Below are 11,189 nucleotides of genomic sequence, written 5' to 3' on the forward strand. Positions count from 1 at the left end.
GGCTGTGCGCTGAGGCACGTAGGGCGATTCCAGCTGTCTGCCACAGCACATCTGAAAGAGTCTTGTAGCACTCCAGTTGAAAACGACTGATTTAAACAAATAAGTGCGCTTAGATTTTTCTTTCCTGAAAATTACATCAAGATCTTGAAAAAACTGCAGATGAATATTGCTTATTTATGTCGTATTTGAAGGCCCAGCTGACAATCTCATTTGCCTACAGCAGGATTTACTTATTTATGAAGAAATTAGTTGAGATCTTAATTGTTACCCTTTGGTGAATAAACTGTGGGAAGAAATATTAAATTACAGGTTAAATGCAACTAGTAAAATTTGCTATTCTATATTTAGTAATAAAGGCAGGTTATTGAATATCTATTCTATGACTTGGTTGTGGCATATTGTTATGTTTTCAGTACTTCCTAGATTACAAAGTAGGGGTTTTCTTCCCTTTGACATTAATTATGTTGAACTGTTTTACAGACCATGTGCCCTGTGTGTTTGGATCGTCTGAAGAACATGATTTTCCTGTGTGGTCATGGAACGTGTCAGCTTTGTGGAGACCGAATGAGTGAATGCCCTATATGCCGGAAGGCCATTGAACGAAGGATCCTTTTGTATTGAGTAATAAAACAAGTGTCCTCTGTTAGTTTCTTCAGTTCTTAGTATGTTTTGCTCGTCAAATCTCCGTAAGCTTTGAAAGGCTGTTGAAGGTTCTAACAAATATACATTTCTTATAAAGCAGCATGTGTAATTTCTTAAAGACTGTGAATGCACCAAAAAGAATTTGGTGTATTCTTTTGCACCAAACAGTATTTGAACAGTTAGCTGGTAGTTGTACTGTTAGGAGACATTTAAGCTTAGGCTAACCTAACAAAGCAGTCTTTTCCCCCTTAAAGTTCCAAGTGTTAAGGGACAATCTTGATTTCTGCTTTTGTATCTTTAAAATTTTCTATTTAAGTGTAAACTCAGTCTGCCAGCAAGTGATGTACTTTTTATACTGTCACTTGCTTTTGAATATAGATTTTTAGTTTTCACATCTTCAGTGTATGTTCAGTTGTCAAATGACCTCACAGTAATTTTGTCCTGAAAGGTACAGTAGTACAAAATCAGCACAAAGTATTCAAAGTAATACACAATACCGTACAGTTCCTATAAGATGGGACATTAGACAATAACCCCGTGATAACTTTTTAATGTGCCTCGTTCGGCTATATGTGGATTCAGATTAAGGACTAGAATTAATAAAAGGAAGTAAATTTACAAAAGTTGTGTTCCCAACATTATACTTCAGTTTTACAGGATCGAGTTAAATTAAACTAGAAATTTTAATCTGTTTAGCAAAATAATTAATATGTAAAATTATTTTGCAAATACCTTGAAAAGAAGAGCAATCACACCATTAGTCATTTTATTAGTTTTACACCTTAAAATAGAAATATTTAAAATATAGCCACTATGGCCACTGAACAGTTTTGGGTCTTGTGATCTTAAGAGACTGGGTGATACAGTTTTACCTTTTGTTCTGTTGAAAAATCCTAAATGTGTTTTAAAGTTTTTCTGTTGCAGATTTTGTATTCCTTAAACAAAATAATGGATGTTTGCTCTATGAAGTCAGCCTTCAAAAAATTGTCTCTAGGCAACAATAGCAGCTGTACTCTACTGTACAGCAGCAAAGGAGAGAAATTTTATGTTTGTTCATCTCAGTCAGGTATTAACTTCAGAACCCAGTTGGGACCATTTAGTAGCTAATATTAAGTTGGTGTTGACAGGTCTTTGGGGTTTAGGAAACATGGCTAGAAGGGTTGAAACTGGTTGTGGGAGTTAACTATGACTTAAGTGGCACTTAAAAATCTGCTTGGTTCTTCGGATACTACTGCCAGTAATGCCTAAACACAGATAGCTGCTCAATAACAATTGTGTTCTCCTGGAGGTGGGACCACAAGTCAAATTTCAGAAATGGAGTTAAATTTAGAATTTGTGCAGCTAGTCATGGCAAAGATTTACTCTAAAGCACTTCAGCTGTTGCTCTTACTGACTGAACAATATGCAATCACTCCTCGGTGTCTGAGCCTTGATTCGTACAAGTCTTTTTGGAGCACAGTGAAGGAATCCAAAGGAATCCATGTTAGAGTTAAGTAGGTACTTTATTTGCAGCATCCCAGATAACCTCCTTCATCCTAACCACTGTTGTATCAAGCAAGAACATAAAAGTAGGAATTGTTCTGGGGAAGATCTAGGTAAGGATTAAGTGAAATATCTGTGTTCTTCTTTGGGGAAGTCAAATACCCACACAATGCTTTGTTTCTGAAACGTGTGATAAACTTTTGTTGCTATTTTTTCCTAAATATAAAACTTTTTGTTCAAAATTTGGAGAATTTACCAAATAAAGGTGAAAGATATGTTTCCTGTACCATTAGAACATCTAGAACAGTGTTCTCAACCTTTTTAGACTCAAGGCACCCCTTTCTCTCCTTTTTGACTACAGAATTCTTTTGCTGCAAAGAAGGCAAAAAGACCACAACAGGACTCAATGTGTTTTTAATACTGTGGATTCCTATTTGAAATCTCGGGGTTTACCTTATGAATCATGTTTGCACACCTAACAGTACTAACATTGCGTGGCACCCTTGACAGCATCTTGTGACATCCTGCTTGAGAATTACTGACCTAGATGGTGATAGAAAACTCTAGTGGTTTCTTGGAAAATCATGTGATGAAAGATGATAACAAAATTTCCCTCCAGCTTCTTTCTCAATTTCATACTCTTAGTAGTTTTGCAATGAATATCAAAATCTTACTTTAATCCAAATCAGTATTCAGTTTTCTGATGTACAGTCACTTCTTCTTCCTATGTGTTGCTATAATATATAGATTATTTCTGGTCAGATAAAATAGTTCTCTCACGCTTGCTTCTTTAGATACTTTACTGTAAAAAGTTTCACATAATTTCTATAAGAAACCATGTTTTGGTAACTAGTTTGTCTCGAAACCAATTCTGATTGCTTTAGCTGCAAAGATTGGAATTTGCTGCCCTGACTAGATATAAGATTTCTCAAATTTGAGAGTAATTTTATTCTGTGCTGTTGAATACCTACAGAATCTCTGATGCAAGGTATTTTCCAAATCTTAGGAAAATGCTTTCATAGTTCCTAGTACTTTATCTTCTTGTTATTTAGCCTGATTCTGTGACTTGTAATGTATAGCATTTCCCCTCATGATAGGGAAACTATTTCCTTATCCTTCCACCTTAGTAGACACATTTTTCTAGCACTGGATCCTCATTTTTCAGAAAGTTTCCTTTAAATCAGTATAAAGACTGTCCGTTTATCACTGCTTGGGAAATGCAGATCAAACTTGACCCCCTACTCCACCAATTATATTAATTTGGTTAATTTTTATGCCGTAACAGCTGATATTGTCCTAAAACTTAAGCCTTGGAACAAGCCAGTATTATGACCATTATTTTTCATGCAGTTTTCCACATGAGTAAAACTCTAGGTGAAATCCTATCCTCTATAGAATTCATTGGGTGTTTTTTCCTTCCTTGAAGTCAGTGAGTATTTTGGCTTCAGTAGCATCAGGATTTCACTAACTATATTTTCTGGTTTTGTTTGATTAAATGTTAATTTAGGATCCAACTAATACTTGAACATGATTCAACTGGGCATTTGTTGAGTGTGTCACCTGGGTGAGATTTTTTTTCTAGAGAACTAAAACAAAGCATCCTGAATAGAAAATAGGGAAATTCTACTGGCGTTGCAGCTTCTTAGAACGCATAAGTGTCATCTGAAGGTGAGAAGAAATTTGTTACCCATTTGCTTTATATTTTTCAGTTCCACATTTGCTTTTAAAAGTAAAAAGAGCTGAAGCTGCTTTTCCTTAGAGCTTTACTTCCTACATCCTTGGTTTGTCTTTGTTATTACAACTTTATAGATCAATTCAGTTTGTATTCATCCTTGGGAAACAGTGTTTTGTTCAGATGGAAATAAAAAATACATTTCAGAGATTTAATGTGATATTTTCATGACATTGAGCCTAAGAGTTTGGTTAGGCATTTTATTAAATTAGTAGTTGTACAGCTTTGACTTGGTGTTTAAGATGCTAACATTGGATTCAAATTACAGGTCAGCTGTTTCTTTAAATCTATAAAATGGAAACTTAATTCAAAATTACTTTTTAGTTAAGAAAGAACACCATAAACAATATGATATAGATCTGGTTAGATTTACACCCTGTTTTCTGATTGCAATACAGATTTAAGTTAATTATGTAGCTAGTACTGAAGAAATCTGCTTTATCAGACTGTTGCACAGCGTATTCACACTCTTTAATAATAGTGTGTGTGCTAGCCAATATTTTCTGAAACACTTGCAGGCTTTTTTGGATACCCTTTATGCGGTAACCAGGACGTCAAAAAAAAGAAGAAAAAAGAAAAGAAAAGGTAAGACTCAAAAAGATAGATGGAAAATTATGGCAAGTAGGGAAAAAGAAGAGTGTGAGTCATTGTTAGTGAGCAAAAGATGACTGTTTTACCAAAACAGGGAACCAGAGTAAAATCAGTAAATAGTTGGCATTAATTTAATGCACTTATTTAACAAGTTCAGGCATCTTTTCAGGTTTTTTTTTCTTAGTCATAGAACAATTCCCCAAGTGTTAAAGTTGTTTTGGAATTAAATATATTGGAAGAACTTTTTCAATTGTATATATCTTGATATGATAGTAAAGAGTGACATTATAGCTGTGATGGTCCAGAAATTATATAAGGTAAGGATTTCTTAGGGTGGTATCTTTTATTGGACAGCTATGTAACTGGGATAACTTTAACTCTATCTCAGCTACACAGTTGGTCCAATAAAAGATACCCACCTAAGAAGCCCTTGCCTCTTGAATGTCTTGATACACTTTCACAAGTGCTTTAAAGTTATAGTGGACCAATTACATGCAGAATATTCTAAAAGATTTGCTTGAACATATTCCTTCCCATGTGTTAAGAGTAAATTGAAGTTGGTTCTACACGCATACTTCTAAAGGAAGCATGATATCTTAAGTCAAAACTGATGCAGTTTTTTAATAAGCAGATGAGCTTAATTAAGCATTTCAGACCTTCTTTATGTTCCTGATTGTCTATTTAGAACAAAGTACCTTTCAGGCCCATTGCCTTGTTCATACCTCCTGCTATACCGTAAGCGTCAGTTTGAAGGCATTTGACACTTTTCAGGATTTGGGCCATTTAATATATATTTTCTTTTTTTAAAACACTAAGTAGTTCTAGGTTACTTTAAACAGGATCCCTTTTTTTAAACTGGAAAAAGAATAAACTCAAGTTACTTTGTAAATGTGTAAGTTCCTTTTAAAAGTAGTTGAGTTCTAAACTTGAACTGTATACAGATTACAGTGGATTTTCACAAGTAAAGTTTTGTCATTTTAGTTTTACATAAACAATTTTAAATCTCATTTTAGAGACTTGTGAAATTAGCTCTTAAAAATCTGCTTTGACCTTACTATTTTTGTGTAGATAGTAGAGATTTCATTTTACTAATTTATATCTCAGTGTTAATGAAATTTTACAGCATATATAAACTGATTTGTTGAAGATGCTTTGAGTATTTGATCTCTGAACTTCTCTGTAATTTTAAAAATTAAATGTCAGACATTTAATTTTGCTCTTTTCAGTGGTAGCTAGGGAATTGCAGAGCCTGGACCATTCTTAGTGCTGAATGGATAAGACTCAAGTTTTAACTTGCAAAACACTAATGTTACATTTAGTAACTACCTCCTTTTCTCTTAGAGAGTTAAGTTCTACAGTCTACACTCATTCTTCTTTATCTTTGGAAAGGGGTAGAAGAACACTACAGTTTTTGTTTTGCATCAGTTTTGGTGCCTGAATAATGTCCTAATGGGTTACTGGCTCACTGTATAAACGATCTACAGTAGAGATATGATTGCCACAGTACTGTACGTTCCTGCTTTTTTTTTCCTTTTTCTAAGTTGCTGCATGCTATTTTCTTCTACATAATACCTAATTCATTTTATTCACAAAACACAATTCTGTTATCTAAAAAAGTTTGTGTGCCATTTTTTTATAGCTATATCTACAGCAAGTATGAAAGTTCTGACTCAGGGCTTTTTAACAACTTAAACACATTAACAAATGTTCTCCAGTGCATCTTGGAGAGTGTTAGAGTTTTAATGATTGTATAGTGCCTTGGTAGAACTATTGAATGGGCAGCAGCCATAGAATCCTTGTGGAATGCAAGTACGCTTGAATAAAAGTACTGAGTTAATGCAGCATATGTGCACATGTAGCATACCTCCTGCATTTGTGCCATGTACTTACATACTTGTATTTCTACAAAGGAAAGTCAGCAGATTTAGATTTTGTTAGACTTTCTGCAAGTTGTTTGTTTACTGTACCCAGTAGAGCAGTTATCATTGGGGCCTGAGAGGTGAGTGGGACAGTATTCAAAGTCCCACAGATAGCATTTGTGAGAGGGTGGATGGCACATTCTATGTAACTAAGTTTTTAGTATGAAGGGAGATCATTTTATAAACAGATTTGTAGAAAAGGTTAGTGTTATAGGTCTGACCTAGTAAAATTTTTTTCGTAAAAAACCCCCCACAAAATAAAACAAAAACAAAATGAATTATAAATCTGCATGGTATTTCCTAGTTAAGAAAGTACAAGTCTAATTTTGAGCTTCTAGGAAGAATGTTCTTTGTCCTAAGCTTAGTTTCATTAAGAATGCAGCTGATTCTGTAGTAGAACATGGATTTTTCTGAACCACAGCAATGTGCTTTCCTTTTGTTCAAAAACAGCTTTGTATTTTCAGTAAAATGTAAGTGTTGATATGACTGTTTTATTGGATTAATTCAAAGTTGTATGTGTGAATGTAGTTGATTTTTTTCTGTGCTGAAAGTAGCTTACATAATTGCTTTGATTTAAAAATGCTTAGCAAGGCCTAAGCTTTTCAAAACAAATGCTAATGTATCGTCTTGTTAATAAAACTTATTATATAATGAGTTGTATTTGGACTTTTTTCAAAAAGCTTAGATAAAAGGGTGGTTGCATCAAACTAACATCTGAGAGCTAATATTTTGGTGGAGGCTTTTGGAAGGGAGAGATCAATTCATTTGTTCTGTTTTTTATTTGAACTTCATTGGAAGTGAAAACTTCTAATAGCATTGGAGCCCTTCCAAAGAGCTATTAAAAGTACATGAGCAATTTGAGCAAAAGTTTGGTAGTTTTTTCAGAACAGTGGAACATGACATCACAGAATATACTGGGCACTTTGGTTCTGTAAAGCTGTAGATCCTGGGCTTTTTGTAATAGGGGTCATTTGTATTTGGCTTCATTTGCAATGGGTTGCCAAAATGAGAAACAAACTGCTCGACTGTTTCCTGTGGCTTTTATTTCAAAGGTTTCTCTGCTCCACTGTTTGGTGGAACTCATCAGTAGTCCCATGTAGCTGCTGACTGCAGCTCTCTAGACCCCTAGTTACTTCATAAGCTTTCATCTTCACATTAGGTGGCTGGGTTGTGGTAACTTCAGCCAGCAAAGTATCAAGTTTTCTTGGGTGTAGAAGGACTTTTATCCAGGCTTTAATTCTGGTTCTTTGAGCTGTTCAGAGAGATTATTTACAGCAATCTGAAATGTATTTTTTAATTCACTATAGTAATAGATACTTAAATAGGTAACTATTTGCTTCTGTTTCTGTTGTTGACTTTCTTCAGCTTGTGCTATAGAAATGGGAAATATGGAGGCTTGATAGAATTATAGAAAAGATTGCAGTGGATCTTGGGAGGTCATCTTGTCCAAACCCTGGTTAAGGCAGGATCGCCTCTGTCTAAACCCTTCCAAACAGGTGTTTGCCTTACCTTTTCTTTAAAATTTCCAGTAACAAAGATTCCACAATCTCTTGAGGTAGTTTGTTCCAGTGCTTACCCACCCTCATAGTTAGAAAGTAAATTATTATATCCAGCCTAGCATTTCCCTTACTGCAATTTAAGACTCCAACTCCTTGTCCTGTCCCCAGTGGCCAGAGAGAACAGTCTGTTAACTTCTTTGGTATCACTGCCCTTCAGGCATTTGAAAGCAGTTATTAAATCCCATCTCAGCTGCCTTTTTTCCAGACTAAAACCCACTTCTTCTAATCTTTTGTTGCTTTCTGCTGGAGCCTTTCTAATTTGAAGTGCAGTGCCCAAAACTGGAGAAAGTACTTCAGGTAATGCCTCACAAATGCTAAATAGAGTGGAATATCACTTCCTTTAATTTTAAATAATGGTCCTATTATAAGAACCTGTGGCCGGCCTCTGTATTACCATGTGGGGAGTTGGATTGTCCTGAACCAGCTTGCCTGCTACGACTTATGAGAGATGTACTCAGTTTCCTTGAGTTATATAAAGATCTTCCTGAAGGCTTGGGCTCCCCTTTGGTGTCTTCTGTGGAGCTTCTTCCCTACACTGTACCGCTTTCCTCTCAGGTGTTTTGATGGATCACAGGCTGTGTTTGAGCATTCATGGTCGATTGGAGCACAGCTGGGTGATGTCCCTTCCATGGCCATTGGCCAGGTGGTACTGTAGTTGAGATGAAAAGGCTAACAAAAATGGAAAAGAGTAACTAAACTTCTCTTAGTATGGGCGGGGCAGGACTCCATTACTCCACACTGAGCTGCTTGCTCCCAATCATTGGAGTTTTGGGATTTTTTCTGACTTCGCCCCACTTTTTCTCCTCCTTCCTTTGGCACCCTTTGTTCTCAGGGGTTCTCCACTTGTACACTTTGTGTGTGGGCACTGAATATTAGGGTGTTGCAGTGCATCCCCAGGGGGGTCCTTCCCCATTGAGCCCCAGCTGGCTCATCCCCATGAGGGCCTCCCTGTGTTCATGTTAGTTTCAGCTGGGCAAGAGCCTCCCAGTCCGTGGACTCTGTGCTACACTGGGACAGTAGCCTGGTTGGCTGTTCATCTTGGCCTGCCTCTGGCCCCACAGGCTGGGGCCGGTTTCCCTAACTTTCCCCAGTCTTCAGTGTCTGTGGTGATGGTAGTGGTGGTATTGACAACAGCGGCATCAAGCCTCCAGTGCCATGAGTGGTGTCCAGTCCTGGCTTGGGTGCCCAGTGTCCTCTGCCCCAGCCCAAGCTCCTAGGCGGTCTTTTATGGCACACCCACTGCACTGTGTCCCCACCCAGACTTAGCTTGTTTGCATGCGTGGCAGCAGCTGCGCTGTGTGCAGTCTAACCATCTGTGCCACAGAGATCAGGTAAGTCTAATGGGGACCTGCCACACGCACCCTCTTTTTGCTTGGTGATTGGATCACCCATGGGTGTGGTGCTGATACTTGCTTACCAGTGGGGCACAGTTCAGTGTCTTGCAGGCATGATAGAAAATATGCCATGTGTTGTCTGCCTGGCCAATGCTGGACTGTAAAACAAAATAGTTATAATTCACCATGTAATCCAGGCATTATTGGTCTTCACCGACTGTAACCATTTTAGAGAGGCATGGTCGGTCACCAGGGTAAACTGCCACCTGAGTGAACAAACTAACAACTCTGAACAACTGAACAACTCCATACCTGAACAATTCCACTGCCCACCAGATGGCCAGACATTCCCATTCAATCATAGAATACTGCTGCCCATGGGGAAGCAATTTACAGCTTACATATGCCATGGGCCATTCTCCTTGTGCTAGCACTGCCCCTAGGGCAATCCCTGAAGCATCTGTCTGCAAAATAAACGGTTTATTAAAATCCAGGTTGTATACTACTGGGGCCTGGCATAATGCCCACTTGACTCATTTGAATGCTTCTTGAGCTATCACTGTCCACTGAATCTGGTTTGGTTGCTCGCTTTGCATCAAATCAGTAAGAGGTGTGTGGTCATCTCGGAGAACTGGAAGGAACCTACAGTAGTAGTTAACCAAGCCCCAAAAAGCCCAGATCTGCTTCTTTGGGGTTTTTCATACAAACTCAAGGCCCTGACCATGTCTCCTGATGGGCAGATCTGGCCTTGCCTGACTTGAAACCCTAGATACGCAGTCTCCCCCTGGGCTACCCTACACTTAGCAGGGTTGACTGTCAGCCCTGCCTTGCACAACTCTTGGAGGACCTTCTGTAAAGCCTTCAGGTGCTGGTCCCACATTTCTGAGAAAACAATTACAGCATTGATCTATGTGGAGGCATATGCCTGGTGGGGAGCTAACAGTCATATGCCATTGAAATGTAGCCACTGCATTGTGGAGGTTAAAGGGCACATGTCAAAATTTAAACAAATTCCAGGGTGTACCGAAGGTAGTTTTCTCTTGGTCTGGAGTGGCCAAGAGTATCTGCCAGTACCCCTTAGTTATACTGAGCATGGATATGAACTGGGCCTGTCCCACTTTTTCCAGCATTTCATTGATGTGGGGCGTTGGGAGGGGATCAAACTTGGCCATGGCATTTACCTTGTGGAAATCCATGCATAGTCTTAGGGGCCCATCTTTCTTAGGCACTATAACTAGGGGGCTATGCCACTGGCTCCAGGATTCCTGGATGATGCCCCTATCCAGCATTTTGGCTAGTTTGGCTTTGACTGCCTCATGCAGCCGCTTGGGAATCCACCTCCAGCTTTCACGTATTATGCACCCCTTTGGGGTAGCTGTGCAGTGCCTTATTCCCCTACCCTTTCCTGGCTCTGGGTGGAACACTTCCTGGTATTCCTGCACTAGCCTGTAAAGTTGGTTCTCATGAGTTTGGGAAAGTTGGGGAGCAGTTGTCCCCTCCCAGGTTGCCGTCTCCACCAGAGAAGGCTCCAGCTTGGCTGGGTCGGGATAAGGTGCCAGTAGGTACCCATCACGTCCCAACCATGGTTTAAGTAGGTTGACATGGTAGATCTGCTTCTCTAACTGCCTACCTGGTCACAGGACTTCATAATCAACTGGGACCATGCACCGAGTCACCTTGAATGGCCCTTGCCACTTGGCCAGTAAGCAGCTGTTATGGTCCAGCATCAAAACCACTACATGATCACCTGTATTACAGTGGCGTGGTCCCTTACCTTCCTAGCGTACTGGGCTTTTTGCTGCGCCTGGGCGTGTTCCAGGTTTTCTTTGGCAATCTCATGGGTGCAGGTCAGGTACTCTTAGCTCTGTCAAATGTTTGGCTACATGTATTCCTATCTTGGGCTGCTGCTTCTATACCTTCATGTACCATG

The 11,189-nt window shown here is 38.8% G+C and overlaps 1 protein-coding gene across 2 annotated transcripts in view; it reads left to right on the forward strand.

The window, feature by feature from the left end:
• The window catches only part of MIB1 (mindbomb E3 ubiquitin protein ligase 1), a 115,126-nt gene extending 114,084 nt beyond the window's left edge, over positions 1-1,042 (forward strand). For both annotated transcript variants that reach the window (XM_019546909.1, XM_019546903.1), the window contains exon 21: positions 481-1,042. In XM_019546909.1, the coding sequence (XP_019402454.1) occupies positions 481-621 (141 nt within the window). In that variant the 3' untranslated portion in view covers positions 622-1,042. The remainder of the gene's footprint in view (positions 1-480) is intronic.
• Positions 1,043-11,189: the final 10,147 nt, after the last annotated feature.

The sequence above is a fragment of the Crocodylus porosus genome, unplaced genomic scaffold, assembly GCF_001723895.1.
Source record: "Crocodylus porosus isolate Cpor-Errol unplaced genomic scaffold, CroPor_comp1, whole genome shotgun sequence".
Taxonomy (NCBI): Eukaryota; Metazoa; Chordata; order Crocodylia; family Crocodylidae; genus Crocodylus; species Crocodylus porosus.